Consider the following 25,237-nt stretch of genomic DNA (forward strand, 5'->3'; position numbering starts at 1 on the left):
TGGGTGTTTTCAACCCTATCCATAGTACAGAGGGCACAGACAGCTTCTGTTTACGTAAGCAGCCTTTTCTGTGCCATGTTGATACGTATTGACAATTGGTGTAAATGTAGTAAATCTAACATGGATATCCAGGCAGACACGCGTTGCAGGTCATTGCAACTATTTCCAAAACAAAAAGTAAATGACGTCTGCTGCATCCGTGCATGGTGGGCGGTATTTACATGGATTCAGATGGGACGCTCCTGATTCCAAACCATCCCTGCCTGCATCAAAATCGCATGCAGGCTGATCATGGTGTCACGTTGACGTTGCCCTGGGAGCGGGCGTTGGGAAAGGGGAACTGACGTTGGGACGGGAAGTGACGGGGAGGGGTTTACATAGCTCTCAACCTTTTTCGATGCAAAGGCGGGTGAAATCACCCGATTTTGTGTTTGGCGGGTGAGAGGCCCATTGAAATGAATGGGCGTGCACGAGGCTTGGCGGGTGACTCACCTGTTTACAAGGCGGGTGACACCCGCCAAAAGCGGGTGAGTTGAGAGCTATGGGTTCAGAACACAGTTGTATGTTAATAAAGAAGGAACTAACTTGAGAGTCCCGCTCCTGCGTCCGTACCCGCGCTCTCCGTACCCGTGCTCTTACAGATGGCAGTTTCGGAATTCGGCTTCCGTCTACCTCATTCAAAATGGCGCAATACGTACAAAATATCCAATCCGTTTTAAGCGTGCATTCTATGCACCGAGTGCAAGTTACAGCGTCACAAAAACGACACCCCAAGTTTTCAGAAAATAGAATAAATTGGCTCGACTTTGAAATAGCGATTCTTGGAATTCATAAAATGAAAAGAAATGAAAGACTAAATGAAGAAGAGGATCATTCGTTTTTTTACATAATGCTTTCACCATGCCATTTCATGGGACTGTAAATGGTGACCATTGCCTGATAGAATCGAATGCAATTTAACATCTGTGATGTTGAAAGATTGCCAAGGCCTCGGCTTGTCTGCTGAGGCCTCCGCCGATGCGCGGGGGCGGGCTGATTGCATTCGCAGCGCGGGAACAGCTGCGCGTAATAAAACACCGACTCGTTGGCTTGGTGCCTAAACCCGGACTGACGTGGCTCCGTCAGTTCCAGTGATTCCTTTATTAAACTGGTGTCACGTGCCTGCGCGCGCAGGGTCACGTGACACCACATTCCTCCCCAACTTGGAGATATTTGTGCATTATATTTAACACCATGGTAATCAACACGGGGTCTTATAAACTGTTCTGACTTGCACAATAACATGCGCCTTAAAGTTCTTGTTTTCATTCTTCGGGGTTCATCATGGCGTTGGCGATCGCTTGTAGATTCCGTCTACTATGTACCCTCGGCGACGGCATGACGGCTTGGGTTTTTCTCTCAGACGGTAGCAGGTGTTTCTTTCTCTGGGCACGTCCTTTTCCGTGGTCTCCGCTTCGGTTCTCCCATCGGGTGAGCGCGATCTGTCTATGTCTCCTGGTGTAGCACGACTCTCCGTTGGTGCCGGCCCTCGAGGAATTTGCGGTGTTTCTCTTTCGCCTTCCCTTGGGGGTGTTGATGGCTCTTCCCACATTTCCGGCGGTACCTTCCTGAAGTGTGACACGTTGCGTGTCACGGTCTCTCCCTCTCGGGTGGCGGTGACCATGCTGTGATTGGTTGCCCTGACTGTCCATGGTCGTACTTCGAAGTTAAGGGACATTTTCTTGGGCGGTGCGCGGTTCTTGACGATAACGGTATCTCCTGGGGTCAGTTCTCGGTCCCTGACGATGCTCTCCTGTTCGTTTCTCCTTAGCCGCCTGGCGTCCATCGCTGGGATGTCAGGTTCTGGGGCTGTCCACTGGGGGTGTACGGGTAGTTCTGCCTGTATCGGTACCCCGAACATGAGGGCGGCGGGACTGATCCCGGTGGCCGAGTGCGGGGTCTGTCTGTGTGTCCGCAGAAACCGGTATACGGCTTTCAGCCACGGGTGCTTTTGTTCTTTGGCAATTCTGATGACCTTGTTAAGTGACCCCATGAATCTTTCCGCGTCTCCATTTGCTTGGGGCCATCTCGGGGTGATCCGCTGGTGCTTGACGTTCACCTCTTTAAAGTAGTCTCGTAGTTCTTGACTGGTGAAGGAGGGCCCGTTGTCGCTTTTCACTTTCCTCGGGATTCCGTGGGTGGCGAATATCTTCTCCAGCGCGAGGATGGTGGTTGCGGCGTTAGTCGAGGTTACGTGTTCGACTTCTGGATATCTGCTAAACTCGTCGATCACTACGAGCAGGTATCCTTCTCCAGCAATGGTGCAGTGGTCCATGCTGACCGCGTCCCAGCGTGTGCAGCTCCTTGGGGTACTGCTGATTGGTTCAGGGTGTTCGGGCCTCCTGGATGCTTGGCAGGCCGCGCATGATTCAGCTAGTTCTACCACTCTTTGCTGCATGTTTGGCATCCACATCCTGGACTTGAGGTAGGCTGTTGACTTTACGATTCCTTGGTGCCCGCTGTGGGCTAACTTGAGAGCCCTTTCCTCTAGGGATTCTGGTACTATGATGCGGTGCCCCTTCAGTAGTACTCCTTCCGGAGCTATTGAGAGTTCGTGCCTGATCCCAAATAGCGCTCTGAGTTTGGTCTGAGCCGGTGTTGTGCGTTGGGCAATGGACATGAGATAGTTTTTCCAGTTGCCGGACTGGATGGCTGTCGCCGTGTGCTGTAGGACGGTATCTTCTTCTGTTTCACGCACAACTTCTTGTAGAGTTAGGGCTCTTGGTCTCGCGCAAGCGACTACCTGACATACATGCTCGTCGGTCTCTTCCGCGTGGTGTTGTTCACTGTCGGTAGCGGGCCTTGGGTGACGGGACAGGTAGTCTGCTGGGTTGTCCGATCCTGGGCGATACTCCACCTCAATGTTATACGGTTGTAACTGCAGCACCCATTTTTCTATGCGTGCCGGTGGGTGGGGGGCTGAGCCTCGGAAGATCGGGATCAATGGTTTGTGGTCCGTGAATATTTTTGCTTGCTTGCCTAGCAGGTAAACCTTGAAGTGTCGGCATCCCCACAAGATGGCTAGAGCTTCCTTTTCTATGTGCGCATAGTTTTGTTCGGGTTTTGTGAGGGCTCTGCTGGCAAATGCGATGGGCAACACTCTGCCTTCATTGTCTGTTTGGGTCAACACTGCTCCTAGGCCACAAGGGCTGGCATCCACGAGGAGTTTGGTCTGTTTTCCTATGTCGAAGAATGCCATGGTGGTGGAGGTAGATAGAGTGTCCTTGATTTGTTGGAACGCTTGTTGGTGAACTGCAGTCCACTCCCACTTCTGGTCTTTCTTTGTTAACTCTCTGAGTGGACTTGCAACGCTTGTGAGGTCGGGGATAAAGCGTGCGCAGTAGGTGGCCATCCTCATGAAGCTCCTCACTTTGGAGGCCGATTGTGGTGCTTTGGAGTCTTTGATGTCTCGCACTTTCGACGGGTCGGGGGATACTCCTTCTGCGCTGAATATGTAGCCAAAGAAACACAGTTCACTCTTGTGGAATTCACATTTCTCTGCATTGAGTGTTAGGCCTGCATCTTCGAGCCTTTTCAGGACCGCCGCTAGGCGTTGATGGTGTACATCTTTGTTTGGGGCGTATACTAGGATGTCATCGCTAATGTTGGTGGTCCCTTCTAAACCCGTGATGACCTTGCGGATTTCATGTTGGAACACTTCCGCTGCAGAGGATATTCCAAAGTTGAGCCTTTTGTATCTCATCAGGCCGAGGTGAGATGGGAAGGTGGTAATGTACCTCGATTCTTTGGATAGGCGTAGCTGGTGATAGCCTGATCTGAGGTCGAGCTTGCTGAAGACAGTTGCTCCGGTGAGGTCAACGATGAGTTCGTCGATCGTGGGGGTTACATGGCGTTCTCTTCCGATTGCGACGTTGGGAAGCCTCAGGTCTATGCATATTCTTACTGCGCTCGGCTGTTTGGGTTTTTGTGCTACCACCATGGGTGAGACCCACCGGGTTCGTCCAGATGTTTTCTCGATGATCCCTTCTTCTTCAAGCTTGGCCAGTTCTTTTTCTACCGCGCTCCTTAGGTGGAACGGGATCCGTTGGTGTCGAACTGCTTTCGGTTCAATGGTGGGGTCTATGTGAAGTTTGATGGTTCTCCCCTTGAGGCACCCGATGCCCTGGAATAGTTTCTTGTGTCGTTTCAGTAGGCTGCTGAGTTCATCTTGTTGGAGGCTGAACGCGAAGTGTATTAGCTTCAGCTTCTCTGCTGTCCTGCAGCTCAGTAGCGTCTCGCAGCCGGCATCTACTACGTATATGCGTGCACGGCAATTGGTGTTCTCGTGGGCGAAGTTTGACTTGAATGACCCTCGCACGGGGAGGGGTTTCTTGCAACCGTAGGCATATAGCCTGACTCTTTTTTGTTGGAGGTCGGGTTTTGGGCGAAGTCTGTTGAATGCTGCCACCGGCATGACGTTCACTGTTGCGCCAGTGTCGATGACCACTTTTAGTGGTTCTCCATTGGAGAGGACGGTGCATGACGGTCTTTTCCTCTGCCGTGATCGATGTGGTTCAACTGCGGATATGAGATGTATTCGGTGTATCCGTTTCTTTCCCTTCTTCCGTCTACCTTTATCACCTCTTTCGGGGGACATGCTGCTATCGCTGTCGACGCTGTCGCTCGAGTCTGGGGACCTTTGGGATTCATCGACGGCTCTGGCCTTGCCTTTTCGTGTTTGGAGATGTGAGGATTCTCTGGGTGCAAACTTTTTCCGGCGTTCTTGTGTCTGGCGTGGGGCAGGGTCTTTGTCTGGTGGGTTTAAACAGACTGCGGCAAAATGGTTGAGGCGGTTGCATTTCCTGCACGTGGATCCCCATGCGGGGCAGGAGTCGCCTTTGTGCCACGGGCCTCCGCACCATTTGCAGCTTCTGTCTCGCCCTTGTGGTGGGTGGGGCTTCCAATCTTGCCTCGTGCGGGCGTTCTGTCGTCTGGAAATGGCTGCCACGTCTTCCGCAGGTCCGGGGCTGTCTAAAGGTAGTTTCTGGATTGCTGCTTCCATGACTGCTACCTGGTCTTCCGTTTGCTCAAGGAGACGCGCCATTTCGAGGATGCGTGAGAGGCGTATGTTGCGTTCCGATAATATGGCCCGTCTCAGTTTTTCGGAGGATATCCCGTTGATGATCTGGAGACGGATGGCGAATTCTTCGTCCGGGAATTCACAGCCTACCGCCATTTCGTGAAGGCGGGCGTGAAATTTGTCCACTGTCTCTCTCTCTCTCTGTCTCGTCATGCAAAAATGGAACCGTTCGTAGTCTGGGTTGAGGTCAGGCTTGAACATGTTCGTGAGTGCCGATCTCGCTGCGTCGTAATTGTCTGCGTTGCCGTGGTTGGGTGTTGCGTTGAAGAGTCGCAGGGCCGCTGCTCCAATGTTAAGTAGGAGGAACGTGCGCATTTTCTTTGGCACAGTGATATCTCTGGCTTCGAGGTGCATCTCAAATTGTTGGAGCCAGATTTCCCATCTGATGGCGGCGCCTGAGGTGAACGGGTCAAATGGCGGCATAAATGATGTCTGCGTTGGGTCGGGATGTTCATAGGAGATGCTCCTCCTGGAAGACGGGCTCTTGCTGGCTCTCCCAGGGCTGGTGCTTGGACTCGACATTCTAGATGTATGTGCGGTCTCTTAAGCGTTGGGACGTGGGCCTAGGGTGGCGGTGTGGCGTGTGGCACCTCGACGTTAGAGGGGTCGTCGCGGTTAGTCTGTCTACCGCTGCGCAGTACCTGTTGAAAATTGCTGGATTCTCCCAGGAGTGTAGGATGGTTCAGCTGCAGCCGTGTGTGGGAGCCCCTGTCCTGATCAGAGAGTGGGGCTTCAACCACCGTGTGTGCAGCGTTATGCACAGCTGCAGGATATTGTAGCTGGTGTGGGTGTCGATCACTTCGTCGCCAGTGTGATGTTGAAAGATTGCCAAGGCCTCGGCGTGTCTGCTGAGGCCTCCGCCGATGCGCGGGGGCGGGCTGATTCCATTCGCAGCGCGGGAACAGCTGCGCGTAATAAAACACTGACTCGTTGGCTTGGTGCCTAAACCCGGACTGACGTGGCTCCGTCAGTTCCGGTGATTCCTTTATTAAACTGGTGTCACGTGCCTGCGCGCGCAGGGTCACGTGACACCACACCATCTACCTGCAGGCTGAACACGTATCTTACAAGTGAGCTATGAGATCACTGAGGTATCCACATGTGAAAGGGAAAGCACAGCAAATAACAATGCTGTTAAAGAACCACGCATTTCTTTTACATTTCCATTATGATGTGTGCCATACCTCTTCGAAGGTGAAGTGATTGGAAACACTTCCTTCTTTCGATGTCGATAAATTAAGTTGCATTCATTTGTCTGAACAGTGATACGTTTTAATGTAGCACTTCATACCGGATTCCTCCAGCTTCGATGAGCTGTGATATTAACTTAAAACAGCTCTAAAGCTGGAGGAATCCGGTATGAAGTGCTACATTAAAAGGTATCAATGTTCTGCCAATTATCGACCTCAGACGAATGAAGGGTTTAGTTGGCCAGGCCCAGAATCAAAGCTGTGCCCTGTATGCTGGCAGATGCTGGAGCCGAGCTCTTAAAAGCTGGAGCAATCCGGTATGAAATGCCACATTGCATTGCAGTCCCTCCCTCTTAAAGGGGCTATATCGTTTTCATCCGTAACACCCCCACCCCCACTTGCTTATCAAGGTAGTTTGTGGCCTACATCTTTTTGATGAGGCAGGGTGTTCTCGGTATGGTCCACTGCGGGCGGCCAGGTGTTTCTTGGGTCTCCTCTTCCTATGCTCTTCTTCTCCTTCTTCGGTCATGTGTGGATCTCCGTCAGAGTCCTCTTGGAACAGCAGTTTGCGGAAGAATGAGGCATTTCTAGTTACCTCCCTGTCTTTTCCCAGGGACGCGATCATCGTCCCTTTGACATCAGTAACCACAAGCAGCTCGGGGCCATGCCTAGCGTCTGTCTTTCTTTGTTGCTTCTGCCTGACGAGCACTACTACGCACACCAGGAGTTGATGTTCTTCCGTCTTTCTCTTCCGATCTGTCCACTTTTTTGGCCTTCCTCCTTTTCTCGGCCTCTCGGCCTCTGATCTCTGCATCTTCTGCTGGGGTGTAGTCTTCAAGCTGTGGTAGCCGAGTCCTCGGCTTGTATTTGATCATGAGCTCTGTGGGCGTCCATCCAGTCGTATCATGTGGCGTGTGCCAATAGCTCCTCAACATTTGCGAGATGGCTTGGGGCATTGACAATCTGTCTGCGGCCGCTTTCTGGTGTGTCCTTTTGATGGTGGCCATAAACATTTCCACTATGCCGTTGGCTTGTGGCCATAGTGGCATGATCCTTTGGTGGTGAAACCCAAGGTGTGCTGCAAACCTCTGGAAGTCTTGACTGAAACGGCGGACCGTTGTCTGTTTTTACTGTGTTGGGGACTCCCCACTCGCTGAACAGTTCATCTATTATTCCCACCACATGGTGGAATGCTGTGGATTGCACATTGTTTACCAGGGGAAAGCGTGAGCTTTCGTCGATGGTTACTAGCAAATTACTCTCCTTCTAGGGGTCCATAGAAGTCCATCACCACCCTTTGCCAGGGTCCTTCTATAGCGGTACGGTTTGGAGCGAGCATAGGGGTCTGCTTGCTGCTGTCACTTGGCACGGTGTGCAGTGCCTTAATGTGTCCTCTACTATCATGTCCATATACGGGAACCACACTTGGTTTCGCAGTATTTTCTTTGCATTGGCGACTTCCCTGTGGCGTTTGTGATCAATAATCATCAGGGCTTTCCTGAGGCTCTTGGGGGCCACTAGGCGGTTTCCATGCAGTAGTGTCCCCTGGTCTGCCATGGCGAGTTCTCTTTGTATCTTAGCCATCCTCTGCAGTTCTCTTCTGTCCACCTCCCCGCTCGCATGGTGTTCCGTCGTCAGGTGGCGCCATCTGTTGTTGTTCATCAGCTGGATTGCCGCCTGGATGCTGGGGTCAGTCCTACTCTTATCGGCAAAGAGGTCTTTTGTGATGGTGGGGGGGAAGGTATTGAGGGATAGATAAGCAATGTCAACATCGGCCTCATGGTCAATGTTGTTTACTGCTGGACCCTGGGGGTGTTGTGACAAATAGTCCGCAGGGTTGGCCTCGCCTCCGGGTTTGTAAACAATGGTGTAATCGTACTCTTGTAATCGGGTGCCACACCGTTCTATGCGTGGTGGCATCTTGGTCTTGCGGTTCCCGAAGAGGGAGAGGAGTGCCTGGTGGTCTGTGATGAGGACGAATGTCCGTCCAATGACGAAATGGTGGAATTTCTCGCACACCCAGACCGCATCTAGGCTTTCGCGTTCAGCCTGGGAGTACGCTTGTTTTTTGTTTTTTTTAAACTTTTTATTCATTCAACGTGGCAGCAAAACATAGGCGAACAGCGCCAGGCAAGTACAATATGAATACAGATATACACAATATAGGCATACACGGGTTACATCACAGGTAAACACAACCATTGGGCATTTATATAACATGAGCAGAATGTCAGAGAGCTATGATAGGGGCGAGAACCCGGGCCGGTGGGGAGAGGTAGCTGGGGGAGATGTGTCCGGAGTCGCACTCAGGTCTGACATATAAGATCGGAATCTGAGACAGATGTTCCTAGGCCTAGAGTAGGTGGGCTGTAGGTGAGACCAGGCTTCCTCAGAGTCTGAGGCCCACGTGACCGCTCTTAACCATTGGGCATGTGTGGGAGGCGAGGGGCGAAGCCAGCAAAGTAGGATGGATCGTACTGTGAGAAGCATGCAGAGGCCAGCTAGTTTTTTGGAATTCCGGGGGAGGCCTGGGAGGTCGTGGAAGAGGCATACCACCGGGGAGGGACTGAATAGGTGATCGAGCATAGCAGACACCGTCGAGCAGACTGCCTCCCAAAACTGAGAGGTGGGGACATGACCAGATCATGTGAATGTAATCGGCAGCATCCTGACCGCATCTAGGGCAGCCAGAGGGGTGATCACTGAACATGCGGTGCAATCTAATCGGGGTGTAGTGGAACCTATGTAGAACTTTAAACTGAATCAGTTTGAAGCGGGAGTTGAGAGACACCCGGTGTTTGCGTTCAAACATGTGTGCCCTGCACTCATCAGACATTTCAACACCAAGGTCTGCCTCCCACGCCCGCTTCAGTTTAGTGAATTCTGGAATAGATCTGGACTGCAGCATAGTGTATAGTCTAGATATTTTACCTCTAGTGGGTGAGGGGAGGTGAGTTCCTCGATGATAGGGTCGTCCAGTGGTAATGCCGGAAACATCTGTTAGTTACGTTTAAGGATCCTGCGAAGGGATGAATATTGGAGCCATACACACTGGCCTCTCCTTAAGGACAATGGGAGGTCGGGCCATTCAACAAATATACCCTGATCAAACACATCACGCAGCAACTCATATCCCGCCTCAGCCCAGCGTTGAACCATGGCCGGTGACACCCGTGGGACCCCCGGAAGGAAGTTCCAGAGAGGGAGGTTGCCATGGAAGGTGTAAGCCGTACCGGACAGTTTCCATGTTTTTGCCGATGCCAGGGATGTGCAGGCGACCGGGCTCTGTGAGTCCAGTGCCAGAGGAGCGGGTTGTATCACCAGGGAGCGAATGTCACAGTCGCAGACCGCAAGTTTCTCGAGCCTAACGTGTGGGGGGGTTCCGTTGCGTTAAACCAGTAGGATGTATATTGAATTTGGGATACCAGCCAGTATTTGAGGAAATCAGGGGCACCAAAGCCCCCGTAAGCCATAGGGGTAGACAAGGTATCCAGTTTAAGGTGGACCGCACCCGAGTGCCAAAGAAAGGAATTGATTGTGCGGGTCAGTTCACGGAAGAAACCCCCCCTGGCCACAGGGGGGTATTGGTGAACCTGTAGAGTAACTGGGGCAACACAACCATTTTCAGTAGACCTATCCTGCCTGCGAGGGATATCGGGAGTTTGTCCCAGACTAGAACTTTAGATGACAAATGTGTAAGATACTTTTGGTAGTTCTCGTTAAAAGTCAGCGCTTGATGGTGCGTTACCTCAATCCCCAGGTAAGTAATAGTAGACTGAGCCCATGTGAACCCCTGGGTCTCAGGAGGGGGGAGAGTGCACTCCGTAAGAGGGAAGAGCATAGATTTCGAGCAATTCACCTTAAGGCCCGAAATTCGGCCAAAATGTATAACGTCTTCCAGTATTGGGGGTAAGTTGATGGAGGGGGAGCGTATAAACAACAGTGCGTCATCAGCATATAGGGACACTATGTCCGTCTGGCCCGCAGTGCGGAGACCTCTATGTGCATGGAATTGGCAGAGCATATCGGCGAAGGGCTCTATTGCTATAGCAAAGATCGGGGGAGAAAAGGGGCATCCCTGTCTTGTCCCCCTGGCGATCCCAAAGAGAGGGGAGCACCGATCGTCGGTGCGGACCCTAGCCACAGGATCAGAGTAGAGCAACCTAACGCAGGAGAGAAATGAGGGACCAAATTTACAGCTCTCGAGGACCCCCCACAAATACCTCCATGAAACCGAATCGAACGCTTTTTGCATGTCAAGCGTGGCCGCTACCGCATGTGTCTCGGGATTTATTCTGTTAATTATATTAAAGAGACGCCTTAGGTTCAGAGAAGTAGAGCGACCTGGGATGAAGCCCCCCTGATCTGGGTGGATGATAGATGGCAAAAAGGGAGCCAACCGGAGTGCCAGTGCCTTGGCATATATTTTGACATCGCAATTTATAAGTGAGAGCGGGCGGTATGAGCTGCATTGCGAGGGGGATTTACCAGATTTAAGTAATACTGTAATTGTGGCTTCGCGGAGTGAAGTGGGAAATACACCGGCCTCCACCGATTCCTCCCAGAGAGCCATCAGGTGAGGGAGCAATAGTAGTTTATAACGCTTATAAAATTCAACTGGGATACCATCTGAGCTAGGGGCCCTCCCCGAGGATAAGGAGTCCACCGCATCAGAGAGCTCCTCAAGTGTAAGTGGGGAATCAAGGGAACCCGCAGTCTCTGGAGAGAGAGTCGAAAAAGGAAGGGTATCAAGAAAGGAATCAATCTCCGTCGCTGGCACCTCATCAGAGTTGGAATATAGGGTTTCGTAGAATGTATAAAATTCTGTATTGATGTCCTGTGAGGTGACAGCCAGGGAGCCGTCATGTCTCTCAATCCCAAGTATATGCAGGGACCCCGTCTCGTGACGGATAAGTCTCGCCAGAAATCGGCCCGGGCGCTCACCCTCCTCGTATCTCCTTGCCATGCCAGGATTATCTAAAAAATTTTGTTCGCGCTCCGCAAGGGATCGGAACGTATCCAGCTCCACCCCGATATCCGCCAGGGTACCCGGATTGGAGTGAAGTGTGCATTTAGCCTCAAGGATCGATAATTTAGATTTGCTCTCGGCGAGGTCTCTACGGATCGACTTAAGGACACCATTCTCCTTCGACAGTGCTATCCCTCTGATATAAACCTTGAAGGACTCCCATAGAGTGGCCTGCGATGTTACCGAGCCTGTGTTTGTCTCAAAGAACTCCTCAATAGATACCTCGAGCTTGGAACAAAACTCCGGGTCCAGAAGGGAGAGAGGCTTCAACCTCCAACGTCGAGTACGGCCGGGATCCGGCCCCCAATCTATGGTGACGGTCACAGGAGAGTGGTCAGACAGGGTTGTGGGGAGGATCATTAGCTGTATGACATTCTTAACCAATTCGTTGGAGATCACCAATCTATCAATACGGGAATAGGAATCGTGGACTGAAGAGTAGAAAGAATAAACGCGGGAATCCGGGTAGAAGAACCTCCATGCATCAACCATGGCGAGACGGGATAGGGATGATAGTGCAGCATAGGCTGCCCTGGAAAGTTGATGGGGCATGGACCCAGATCTGTCGAGGGCTATATCAAAAATTGTGTTGAAATGACCCCCCCAGAGGATGGGGACAAGGGGGAAGCCATCGATAAGGGAAGTGACCTGTACATAGAAATCTGGATCATCTATATTAGGACCATAAATGTTCAGCAGGACTATCTCCTTATTTTGAAGTGTGGCATGAAGCAGTACATATCTGCCTTGAGGGTCTATTTGTGAGAAGAGTGAACTTGAGACTCTTATGAATGAGAGTCATGACCCCACGGCTTTGGGAAGAGAAATCGGTGGAGAATCTGTGGGGGCCCCATGATTTGGCAAATCTCATACACTGTTCCGTGCGGGCATGTGTCTCCTGTAAAAAAAGAACCTTGGACCCATGACGCTCAGCCTGCAGCTGGAGCTGCCTCATCTTTTTGTAATTACCCAACCCCCGTACATTCCAGCTCATGAAAGTCAGGTCACTCCCAGACATTGATGCAGGGGCGATTGTATCAGAGAAAACGTCAATAACCAATGGGCCAGTTTAGCAGCCCTGCAGTAACAGTCATTGAGTACCACCTCGCGGTCCGTCCTTGCTGCCAATGCTAAGCTTTTTGTAACATAACCCCCAACATGTCCCACCCACATCCCTCCCCCAAACAGAGGGATGGCAATCCCAAAACCCCTCAACCAAAACCAAACCAAAGGCATCAGCGCCTGGGGGCCTGTAGGCCGGATTGGCCGCGTCTCTCCGGGCAGCGGCAGGTCCAAGTGAAACAAAAGGTGCCGACAGTGGGAGTTTGCATGTAACTTGGACGGAGATCTTGCACATGTTGACGTGGCACATATTCGTAAAAATGAAACAATCTAAGCAGGTCACAGAATAGAATACCAGTGTGACTCCAGCACAGGGAGATGGCCGGGCCCTCCCCGACGGGGCTGAAGGATAGCTGTAGAGCCAAGAACAGAGGGGGGGATCAGCCTGGGAAATGTTCGTCCAGGAACTTAGAGGCCTCTTCTGGAAGTGTGAAGAAGAACACCCGGTTGGCATGTTCTATGCGAAGTTTGGCGCGGTAGAGCATGGCGTATTTAATTGAGTGGTCACGCAGCCTGCGCTTTACCGCTAGGAAAGTCTTGCGTTCACGCTGGACGGCCATCGAGAAGTCTGGGTAAAGATGGATCCTTGCGCCACCCAGTAAGAGCTCACCCTTGAGTCTCGCGGCCCTGAGGAGGGCATCGCGGTCACGAAAATTCAGCACACGGGCTATGATGGGCCTAGGAGGAGCGCCAGGCTTGGGTTTAGCCGCCAGGGCTCGGTGTGCATGCTCTATGGTGAATTGCGGGGAGAGTTTGGGTGAATTGAGGAGTGTCAGTAATGTGTGTTCAACGAAGTCTTCCATTGATTCATGGACCTCATTCTCGGGAACACCGATAATACGGAGGTTATTGCGTCTTGATCGGGATTCCAAGTCCTCGTTCTTCTTTTCCACATCAAGGACTCGGTTGGATAGAGCGACGACCTCAGAGCGCAGGGTACCCAATGCATCCTCAGCGGAACCCACCCTTGTCTCGACCTCCGCCACCCGGCTATCTGTCCTCTCAATGTGGGCCTTGATAGAGGATATGGTGCCGTTCATGTCATCTAGTTTTGAGTGGAGTGCGGTGAAGCCCTCCCGGATAAAGTCCATCATGTTTTGAGACTCCGGGGCTGTGGCGGATGATGACGCAGTGGGAGCCCGCTCAGTGGTTTCCTCTGGCGATCTCACCGGCGTCTTCGCAAACATATTGATGGAGCTCTGTTTCCTTGCGGCCCCCTTGGTCATCCTGGCAATGTTGGAGTTCCAATGGAGTAAGGGGGGAAACCCAGCAGCTCAAGAAAGGAAGGTGGGGGGAACTCAGACCGTGCGACACGCAGGGCAGTATGCAAGGCGTGATGTAGAGCAGGTGATTTTCCAGGGGGGGCCAGCGACTGTGGACCCGTATATGCGAGGCTTGTGGCTGCCGGTGCAGCCCGTGGAGGTTCAGCCTGCCCCAGGTGGCGTGGAAGGCGCAGTCCGAAGACCTCGGGTGTAGATGACGTAGAGGCTAAAAGTGGTGGTGCCCAGTGGCCGCTATGAGAACAGTGATCCAGATATGGTTATCCAAGTGAGTCTGTAGGAGGGGTGGGGAAGAGCACCACCCGGCCCTGTATACTGCCGATAAAATGGACAGGCTGTGGCTCAGAACCAGCAATGTAGGACGTACCAGGCCCCGGGAGTCCCCAGGCCAGGAGACCCCCCAAAGTAGAGATGTGGGTGGCTGGCGTGGCCCAGAGCACCCCAAGTCAATTACACGAATGCAGGCCAGTCAACGGAGCAGGGGGACACCTGGGTGAAGTGAATCCAGGGCAGAGTCGACTGTGTTGGGCGGAGGAACCAGCATCTAACGCATGCCCCGTATGATCCAGAGTCTGGCACCGCCAGCGCTCAGGCCGCGGAGTGACCCAGGGGGGGAGTGAAGCAGCACCCCCCTCCACGCACCACGTACTTTATTGGGCCCAGTGCCCTGCGATGTGCGTCGGAGCGCGGCACCAGGTGTACAGGGGTGCGCCGCAGCTCAACCCCTTCTCCGGAGTCTCCTTGAGGGGGGCGGGCCCCCAACAGTCGGCCCCCCGGCGAGCACGACCACGGTCCAGGAAGGGCCGGGCCGCGGCAGCGCTGAGGACGCCCTCCGAGGCGGCGTCAGATCGCGCCGTGGCCGCAGCCGTGTGTGCCACCCTTCCTCGGCGGCGGGGAGCGGCCACAGGAAGAATGCAGGATCAGGGCTCTGGGGGAGGCCTCCTCAAGCGGCGAACCTCAGCAGGGGTGGGTGGGGATCCTCCCTGGAGTGAATGGCGGCACTGGCGTGCATAGAGGCCCGGCACGTCCCACAGCCGGGGCTGGACGTTGGCGCGAAGCCGCTTCGCTGGTAGGGGAGGGGCACAGGGATATCGGGATGTCAGGGCCCCCGACACCATTCCGCGCTCAGAGATTTGGGCCATGATGAAGCCCGAATCATCAGTGACCAAGTCGTGCCCTTCAAAGTCGAGTGGAGATGCGAGAAGGTGCCAAAAAAAGGATCCTGCGACTTGCCTGCCGCGGAGAGTAGCTTTCAAGCAGCCATCTTGTTCGGCGCTCAACAGCGCCCCCCGGAGTACGCTTGTTTGAAGGTGGAGAGCGCTCTGCTGGCGTAGGTGACTACCCTTGTGCTGATTATGTTGTTAGGGTCTCTTTGGGCGAGTATGGTAACTAGGCCCAATGGACTGGCATCGACAGTGATCTTGGTGTCTCAGTCGGCGTTGAAATACGCTAGTTGGCAGTTATGGGCCATTTCTTGCCTGATGGTGGAAAAAGCCCTTTGACAATGTTCATCCCATTCGAAGGGGCAAGTCCTTTTTCAGGAGCACTTGCAATGATGTCCTAGGGTCTTTCATTCAGGGTGTATAGTCCTCCCATCTGTACCAGGGGTGTATAGTCCTCCCATCTGTACCATCACCTTCGGTGCAGCACTATCGTCTGAGGTGTCATATATCAGCCGGACGTATTCTTTGCTATATCTGTCGTATTCACAGTAGGGTTCCATTGTCAATAGTTCCTGTTCCACCGGGGGGTTTTCGTATGGGTCACCCATGGTGTATTCTTGTCCGAATCTTTGTTCCCCGCATATTCTTCTTGTGCGTGGCAGAGGTATTCTGGTGTCTCAGGGTGTCTGCCCAGTGGGTCGATGTTCAGATTTTCTATGGCTCCTATGAACCCTGGGTGGGTGGTATGTGTTACCATGTTCCTGTTATGGGTGAATCTCCTGCTGTCCCTATCTTGGTATGGTCGCAGGTTAGGTCCCGGTGGATCATATCCCTTGTTGGATATTGGCTGTGGAGGTGGTCTGTATGCGGGCAGCACTGGCGTTTTCTCTCGACACATGGAATGGAAATGATTCTCTTGGCCACATCTCATGGACATTTGTCTGATGGCTGGGCATTGGCCCTTGTGGGGAAATTCAAGGCCACATCGATAGCATTGTCTCTCTGTTGAGGGCATCGGTTAGTGCTCCATGTTTCTTGACGAGTCGGTGTACCAGGATATCTGGTCTGCCCTTGTGTGGTGGCGACGATGGCAGCCACTGTGTCTGTTTTCTTTGGATTTTCGATGTTTGCTGCCAGCACATCCGCTCTTTTGTACACCCTCTCGAGGTCTGCTCTCCCCTGTAGTGGGAGAGGTTTCTTTATTTATTTAGAATTCTTATAAAGCGCTTAATGCACATAGGCCTCAAAGCGCATTTACAAAAAAAAGACAAACATTACATAAAACAACAAAAGCAGGACACAATATAAAAACAGACAGCAAAAGCAGATGATGGTGGCCCCTTGGCTCACTTTCCCACAGAGCCAACAGATCTTAGACCACCAGACCAAGATCCGAAGAGCCCATGGGCCAATATTTGCATAGTCTCAGAAAAAGGGGTAATGTACTAGTTCCACACCCTACCAGGATACAATCCCTGTTCCCCTGTGTACACCACTTGTCCAAGTCTATCCTGCACAGAAATTTAAGATCAGCACACCGAACGACACCCGGCCCAGATCTTGCATGCAACCAGGCCAGGATTTTATTGCGGAGGGCTTCTCTGGGCTCTTTGTGCAGGGATTTGAGACATTGGTAATAATTAAATGTCTATTGTCGATGACCATGGCTGTCGTGGCAACATCTTCAGGCATCGGCATGTTGGCTTTCCTTAAATGCTGACCCTGTAAGTTAGCTGGTCTGGGCTTTGTGGACTTACCTAAACCTTATATGTCCTTCCGGAGGCGGAATAGTGCGCCCTGCGGAAGTAGAGATGTGATTTGATAACTGCAGGCTTCCGGAATAGGTGGAAAGTGGAGAGGATACTTCCTTCAACACGGAGGAAACCCATAAACCAAAACCATCTAAGGAAACCTCTGAGAAGGGTGCCTGATGATCTGCACCCACAGTGGGTGACTCTGTTTGTGATCCACAGTTCGTTTTGCCGAACGGCTGACCGTTCAAGGCACCTAAAGGTTGTGTCAGATAAGTCGCAGGCGAATCCGTTTGTGATGAACAGGTCGCTTTGCAGGGCGGTTGGAGGTTAATAGGTGGAAGAACTGTTTGTGCATTTCTTTCAAAGAAGGCGTGGTAATTCTCGACTGAAATGTCAAAAGACTCTAGCCAGGCATCAAAGTCCTGAGAGGAGTGACAGCTGTTCAGTTCTTTAATGAGAGTGTCTTTCCAGATCCTCCATGACTCAAGGGAAGTATTTGTCTCGAGGCCCACTACCGCCTCTAAAACGGAAGCAAGATTGATATTAAGGGACCCCTCGATATGAGGTGAGGATGTCAGAAGCGTAGAGATTGACAATTCCCCAGAGCTTACAAGGACCGACGGAGAGTCATGATTAAAGCAGGGAACCCCGACTATACGAGGTGGGGTTGCCTGTAGAGTAGAACTAGGCGATTCAACACCCTCTGCCAAGGAGGGCATGGAGCTAACTGCCTGCTGAACTTCAAACAAGTGTTCAGCTTTGTCCTTGGATGCTGAATTCGTTTAGTGAGGGATTCCTTAAATGTTGCGCTGACTCGGCGTGCATAGTTGAAGCTGGGAAAAGCATTTCCTGAGAGCACCCTGACTTGGGGGGAAAACTCAGTTACCTAGCGTGAACCTGCTCTTCTCCTGAGGGAACTGAGAGCCAAAACTTCGGATCGTCGATCCACTTTATGCAGAAAGAGGGGGGCAGGCGAGTCAAGCATTGGTTTCACTAAATCAGGCTTCCTTTGTGTCTTTATGAACAAAAAGGGAAAAACTGCAACTATACAAAGTCAACAAGCAGAGCAGTTGGCAGACTGTGGGAGCTACTTATTATTCTCTTGCTGTAGAGAGGCGAAGCCCACTGAGCGCCAAGCCCACTGCTCGAATTTCTTATGACCGCTCTGGCTCAAAATCCGAAACTGACAGGAAGGAAGGTACACACCTGAGTGAATGAGGGCGTGGGCCGAAAAACACAAGAAGAGAGGCCGGAGATGGCAAAGGTTGTGTAGCCCTCTGCAAAAGCTGCTACCCTGCTGCGCCGCCGAAACCTCCCCACCAGGGGTAGCTCGGCACTGCTGCTGCCACCACCTCCGAAACAAAGGAAGAACTGGCATGCACGAGAACAGGTTTGAGGAAAGGACCCAGGATGGGAGACGGAAAGCTGGAAGAGACATCAAGCCGCGCTGCCGTGGGAGCAAAGGACAGCCGCTTCCAACAGCCCTCTGCTCCACAGATAACAGGTGTTTCCTAAATTTCAAGGATATGCATCCTTCAATTACTCTCAGCCTGATGGCTTCGTCGTCGTTGAAGTTTGCGAAGTCACAGTAGGTTATCTTCCTTTGGAGACGGAATATGAATTGACCAATGGTCTCATGTGGTACTTGCGCACACTGGTTGAAAGTGTACTTTTCGTAGTCCCTGTTGGGAAGGTCGACTAGTTTTGCGTTGATTGCGGCTGTTAGGCGTTGGTACATCGTTTTTTCTTGAGGAGGGATGGTTTTTATGATCCCTTTAATCTCCTTCCCCACAAGTTTTGTAAACATTTCTATCTTGTTCGGTACATCTTGGTTTCCTACCGCCCTCATGAGGACTTCATATTCCTCCATCCACTCCTGCCATGTTTGACCCTGGTCGTCTTGTGGTTCTAGCGTGAATGGGTTGGTGCATCGCAGGAACGTCACTGGGTTTGTGGGGTTTAGTCCTGCGGCGGCTTGTGCTCCTGCATCCACTGCTGCGTCTTGCAACTTCTCAATAGCGTTGTGTATTCCACTTGCCTGCTGTGGTGGATTTAGTTGAGATATCCAGTCCCCAAGTGGTCTCTGCACGTGTTTCGTGTCTTGTGGGTGGCTTTCCTTGGTTTGGGCTCTCACGTGAATGAGGTTATGATATGATAGTTTATTTATGTAGTGCCTATACACAATGTGTTTCAAAGCGCTTCAAGGCAAGGGAGGGAACAAGGGAAAATACAATGACATTCTTACAGGCCATGAACAGTAAGGATGTGAAGTTAACTATCATACTCAGCCTGACGACATTTCAGATAGTGCAAGAGCTAAGACAAAGATAAGGAAAGGAGGGGGAGAGTGGGAAGGAAATGGAAACAGACAGGCGACTACCGTATTAGGCCTGACGACATTTCTGGCAGAGCCAGAGAAGAAAAAAGGTGAGGGAGAGGGATGCAGAAAGGGAGGAGAGGAACAAAACAAGCGACTATCATACTAGGCCTGCCGACATTTCAGATAGTGCTGGAGGGATGGGTCGGGGGAAACAATTAAGGGGAGGGGGGAGGAGACAGACGAGGTTGGTATCATATTAAGTCCAGGGACAAAGTAAGTGCATAGACGAAAGCAAGGGGAGGAGATGGAAAAAGGGAGACAGGGAGAAGAGGATAGAACGGAGAGTAAGCAGTCAAAAAGAGTGGAGAAGCAAGAGGGGAGAGCGCATACAATTGCAGAAGTCAGTAGTAACACATAATGCTGCAAGCAAGGATACAAGATGAAGATGGGAACAGCATGATTCAAGGCCACCATGAGTAAAAGATGCAAAGGAAGTCCAGCATGAGAGTTGAGAAAGGGTGACGCACCGTGAATCAAAGTCCATAAATGTCAAATCCAGCATTGGCATAAGATGGTGACACCAGAATGTATCAGGACAGACGCCTGCAGAAGTAGGCTGGGGCGGGGGAGGGGTAGCAGGGTAGCAGAATCAAGCAAAACAGGCAACACCTGTGTGCGAGAAGGCAGGGGGGCACAAGGGAACGTCACAGGAGGACCAGAGGGGGTGGGGAAGGCATGTGGGGACAGAGGGAGTAAACACATGTTTGTGCATGCTTACCTGCTGTCTGAGCAAGGGGTCGGGCCCCGGGCTGTCCTGGTCTGAACAGGTTCTTTGCTTCTTTATCTCTGTTCCTTTTGTAATACTCTGTCGTTGTTGTGGAAGGCACGTGGTGGTTGGGGAGTGTGTCCTCGTGCTGCTGTGGTCTTTCGCTGTCTTCTCCGTATTAATTAGGCTTTCACCATTTTGATTAGCCCCTCCCCCTTCTTGTGGCTGGTGCGCGTGCCTCCAGTAACACGCAGTATCTTTGTGTTGCACTGCATCCGCGTTTCCGTTTTAATATATCCCTTGTGGCGGGAGGTTCACTAGTAATGCAGCTGCAGCGAATGATAAAGTTCCTAGTCCTCATGGCGTTTAATGATAATGGGCCTCATTACGACCCTGGCGCTAATGGGTTAACGCGCTGTAAAAGGCTGTGGCGCCGTTAACCCATTAGCGCCTTACTACAAGGTCCCTTTGCGGGACCCGACCTGAACAGCTGGTCTAGACCAGCCGTTAAATTAGGGACCCGCAAAGGGACCTTGGTGCTAAGTACGGTACCGCAATTTGCGGTACCGTACTTAGCGCCTTCCCCAGTCCCATTGAGCCCTATGGGGCAAAAATGGGAATGGGGAAGGGCCAATGTTCAATGGGGAATTACCGCCCCACCAACCTTGGAATGGGATGGTAATTCCCCTTTGAACATTGGCAGACTCGTTACGATACCAGCACCAACCATGGTGCTAATAGCGCCATGGTTTAGCGCCAGTATCGTAATGAGGGCCAATGTGTTTCTGGCCCTCGTGGGGATCAGGTAATGATACGTTCTTGGTCCCTTGGCCTACGTGGCGCTGAATAATGAAAGTTTCTGGCACTCGTGGTGTTGTCGCGGTGAGGCCACGTGGTGCGTTTAATACGTGACCTCTTTGTGCAGCTCCTGTTCCTCTAATCATTGCTTTTGCATGTCCTCCTTCCCTCATGTGTCGGTCCTCCTTTCCGGTGCGGTGGGCGGTGTTGGGTGCGTCTTCTTCACGCCGCAGTAGGTACTCCCTGCCGTGTTCCTTCTGGCTCATCCTAGCGTCTTTCTGTCATTCTGCTGGGCCTCCTGTCGTGAGGTCCTCCGGGCGCTGGCTCTTTCCGTTGGCCTTGCCTGCCGCACCTCCTCTTACGCTGGCCACCTCGTCCGGCTGCAGAACGGCTTTCGCTCTGTGTGGGCGTGCAGCGGTCCCTCCTCGATCTTCGTCCCGGGCGTCGGCCTCCTCCTACGGTCCCGCCTGCTGTCTCCTTTCATGCACTGGCCACCTCCACTGGCATCAGCGGTTCCTTTCTGGTCCTTGCAGTCTCCTCAGAACTGCGGCCAGGGGTGGCGTGGGTCGTGGCGCCTCATCACCTGTTTTTGCGGCTCAGTGGCACACATGCGAATAACGACACAGGACAGCCACGCGATACATCTTACTACTTTATTCCTCATACACGTTTTGCCTTCCTTCCTCCCTTGTCACCTCCCCTCCCCTTCCCTTCCATCCCCCAAATCCCTTCTTCCCTTTGCAGTCCCTTGCTCTTAAAGGGGCTGTGCCGTTTTTGTCCGTAACACCCAGAATCAAAGCTGTGCCCTGTATTGATAATGATATTCATATGTTATTTCTATCGCGCTCGTACACAAGTGTTTCACTGGACGATGCTGGAGCCGAGCTCTTAGAAGCTGGAGGAATCCTGTATGAAGTGCCACATTTGAAACGTATCACCGTTTTATTTTGTGGGGGGGAGAAGGGATGGTGGGAAGGAGAAGGATTCGTTTTTTTAAACAACAACAATAAGGTTGACTTCATATTCCTCACTGTTTCCAACACATTATTGAGCTCACCTAGCTGGCAGGAGAAGCGATGTTTGAATGATATTGTTGGATATCTCCTGGGCAATTCATACTAAATGACCAACAGATAATTTCAATAACATATTTTAAACAAACATATTTGTGGAGTTTGATGTAGCCGTGTACTAACACCACTGTATTTAATTCATATTTAGTTAACGTAACAACGCCAGAGATGGGGGTCACGGAGAGCCAGGAAGAGGTCATCAAGGATGACGTGATTGATTTGCGTCAGTTCACGCCATTGGGAGGTGTATATTATGTGCGTGCAGTTGAGCTTCCACCTCAGGCTAAGCAAGTTAAAGGATGGACAATGGTACAGGTAAGTCGCTACTCATGAGAAATAATTTGCTGAAATACACTTTTTCCCCTTACAACTCTGTAAAGCAGAGATCTATTTCGTTTGTGTCAACGTCTCGCCAGCCATTAATATTAGTTTATTTATTTATTTGAATGTTTGTTTAGTGCTGGCCCTATCCAGAGGGTCTCTGAGCGCCTTAACGTAGTTCAAACATTGAAAAGGTGGGAGTTGAAAAAAAGAAGTTACAGAATGTTTTCAGAAAGGGATAGGAAGATTAGGATAGACAAGTGATAGCAGTGGAGGAGGGCAGGGTTATGTGTGGGGAAACAGGCATGTTTTTTATTTTTTTATTTGTTTATTTGTAAATCAACACACAGGAGAAATTATACAAATGCATTACATGAAGCTTCTCAAATCGTGCAAACCCAGAGTCCCCCTCTCCCATCCCATGCGTTCCCCCGCGAGCATAGTTCTCAGGCCTTAATCGGACTGGTCTGGTGGCGGTAGCGGGTCGTTCATAGCGTGAAGGGCTCTTGCAATCAGGCGCGGTTTGTGGGTCAGGGCCGGGTAGTTCAGGTCATAGTCCAGTACTGGCGCCCAGATGTCTCGAAATCGGTGAAGCAGTCCCGCTTTGGCCGCCGTGACCCTCTCGGCTATCAAAATATCCCAGGGTTTAACCCAGCAAAGGGCCATCAAGGGTCCGTCAGCAGACTTCCAGGTGCGGGCCACCGTGATCTTAGCCGCTAACAAGAACTGGGACACCAGGGCAGCTCTTCTCCCCGACCGCGGGTATGAACCTGGCAGTGGAATCCCTAGGAGGACCTGTTCGGGCGTGAGCGAAATGGTCACCTGGGTGACATCCTTTATGGTAGCTAAGCAAAGGGTCCAGAACTCCTTCACTCGGGGGCAGGTCCACCACATGTGGAAGTAGGATCCTGGAAGGCCGCAAAGTCGCCAACAGTGGGGGTCTAGTGCCGGTTGGAAGTGGTGAAGGCGTAGAGGGGGATAGTACCAGCGCAGGAGTATCTTATGGGCACACTACCGGTTGGTAATGCAGCGGGATGTCATCCGCGTTCTTGTCCATATATCCACCCACGTGTGGTCCTCAATGTCCGAGGTCCGTTTCCCATTGAGACATGTAGGAAGGCCTAAACTGGAGGGGGTCCTCCTGCAGCAATCTATATAGGGCAGAGATCCTTCCCCGGGCCGGTAGGTCGTTCACCGTCAGCTCTAGTGAGGTGAGGGGTCTCGTGGCCCCCGCACGGGTCTGCGGGTGGGAGCACCAGTGCCTAAGTTGGGCGTAAGAATACCTATCCGTTTCCGCTAACTGGAAAGTCATCTTGCAGCGTTCAAAGGTTAGGGGGGAATCCCCCTCGAAGAGTTGTCCCAGAGTGGTGAGGCCCCCTGCGACCCAGTTTCTAAAGTTTTTGGGGTAGGCCCTGGAGGAAAAGGCTGGGTTGAGGAAGATTGGGGAGAGCGCACTCAGGCCTCCTGGGATACCACGGTGTCTGCAAGCCCACTCCCAAGCCCTTATCGTTTGTTTTGTGGCTGTTAAAGTGCCCGGCTAACTTCGACGTAAGGCTGTAGGTAGGAACGGGAGGAAGCGAAGGGGGAGAGTGAGGCAGGATTGTTCGATTTCCACCCATTTCGGCCGACCTGTAGCAAGCCCCCATGCTTGGAGGTGGGCTAGTTGCGCCGCCATTTGGTATTTACGGAGGTCGGGTACCCCCAGGCCTCACAGTCTCGTGCTGGCCATCATTGTTCTCCGTGGAATGCACGCTTTCTTCCCCCTCCAGATGAAGTCCACCATCTTTCTTTGGAGCCGGTGTAGGGGGGGGGGAGTCGGAAAAACAGGTATGTTTTGTGTCTCTTTCTGAAAGTGGTGATGGAGGATGCAGTGCATATGTCGAGAAGTAGGGTGCTCCATGCCTTGGGAGACCAGTCTATAAATGCTTGTTTTTGGATGCAAGTGAGTTTGCAGGGTGAAATGTGTAGATGATGATGATGGCTGGCTTGTCTGGTGTTTGTGTGGTTGAGGGGTTTGAGTTTGTCATGAAGGTAAGATGCAGTTTTGAAGTGGATGGCTTTGAAGTAGGCTTTAATAGTCATGCCGTATTACCTGTTGTGATGAAGTCCCATGTTGGGGGCTGGGTGATGGCACTCTGGTGACCTTAAGGGCTGGGAGCTGCAACCTGCTTGTGATGCATGCCCCACACTGGGTATGCAGAGAAACCCTCTAGATCCCCAGTCCATCACCAGCCTCAGAGGTGTTTACCAATGCTGTGAGCCCTAACCAACCCCAGAGGCCGAGTACTGGCCAAAATGGGAGAGCATCACGCTCTGGGGGTAATGCTCATAAAGGCAACCTACTTTCCAAGTGAAACAGCCTATGAAATAGAAAGTAAGAGACATTTTAAGAAGGATATCTATCCATGTAAGAAAGGGAATATTTTTCTGCAGAGGGAAAACGTAACTAGTTAGCACCTTGCATCTGCTGATAGCCCTTGGAGAAGTACTTGAAATTCAAAGAAAGACCTTAACGGGCTGTGGACCAGTGGGAATGTACCCAGAACCTGCAATAGCAATACAGAAAACTGGTTACACAAAAGAAGCATCTGTGTCTTTGGATACTCAAATCGGCCCTGTAAATTCAATCTGGCAATTCATCTGGAACTACCCGCGGCCAGCGGAGCAGCGTCAGGCCCGCTACCGATTTTAACCAGATAAGAGATTTGTAGTTCCATGGGAGGTGCGCCAGTCAGTACTTCCTCACAGCATTCACATTACTGAGATCCCTCAAGCAATTTAACCCGTCATGAAAGTCCATGCTTCTCTGCTGATGGCACTTTTCTTTCACTGGATGGGTCATCAGCTGCCTGGAGGTCGCCCCTTACGGGGGTGGAGGAGTACTGTCAGGGCACACTCAAATGTGCCGCTGCACACCACTGCATTCAGGACTTGTTGAGCCCCGCGGAGACTGCTAGATTGAAGGACTACAATTCCCAGGAGTTCACACTAACCCTTGCAGAGCCTGCCAGATCAAAGGTGTGATGATGGGCCTGGTCCAGGTCCGGTCCAGAGCAATGAAGGACAACGCGGACACAGTGTATGCTTCACGGGTCCCCTGCTCCAACTGGCGCATGCACTGCAGGGGCCCACCGTTATTAGATGAGCATCACGTGACAGTGTGCGTAGCACAGTCACTTAAAGGGGCACACTACACCCCTCCCTTTTTATATTGTCAAACAAACAACAAACAGAACGCATGCATATATGCACAGGCCACAAACACACCTTCCAGGGGCAGTGGGTGCTTCCCCTTCCGAACG

General features: G+C 51.8%; 1 protein-coding gene and 1 long non-coding RNA gene across 2 annotated transcripts in view; one reads left to right on the forward strand and one right to left on the reverse strand.

The window, feature by feature from the left end:
- DNAI7 (dynein axonemal intermediate chain 7) overlaps nucleotides 1-25,237 on the forward strand; it is a gene marked incomplete in the record, with an annotated part of 1,381,690 nt that overhangs the window by 1,034,163 nt on the left and 322,290 nt on the right. Inside the window, 1 exon segment of the mRNA XM_069628488.1 lies at nucleotides 21,763-21,929. Within this exon segment, the coding sequence (XP_069484589.1) occupies nucleotides 21,763-21,929 (167 nt within the window).
- The window catches only part of LOC138513543 (uncharacterized), a 382,496-nt gene that overhangs the window by 121,657 nt on the left and 235,602 nt on the right, over nucleotides 1-25,237 (reverse strand). The gene's annotated exons all lie outside the window — the stretch shown is intronic.

This window comes from Ambystoma mexicanum, chromosome 12 (assembly GCF_040938575.1).
Source record: "Ambystoma mexicanum isolate Mex_15411 chromosome 12, UKY_AmexF1_1, whole genome shotgun sequence".
Classification (NCBI taxonomy): Eukaryota; Metazoa; Chordata; class Amphibia; order Caudata; family Ambystomatidae; genus Ambystoma; species Ambystoma mexicanum.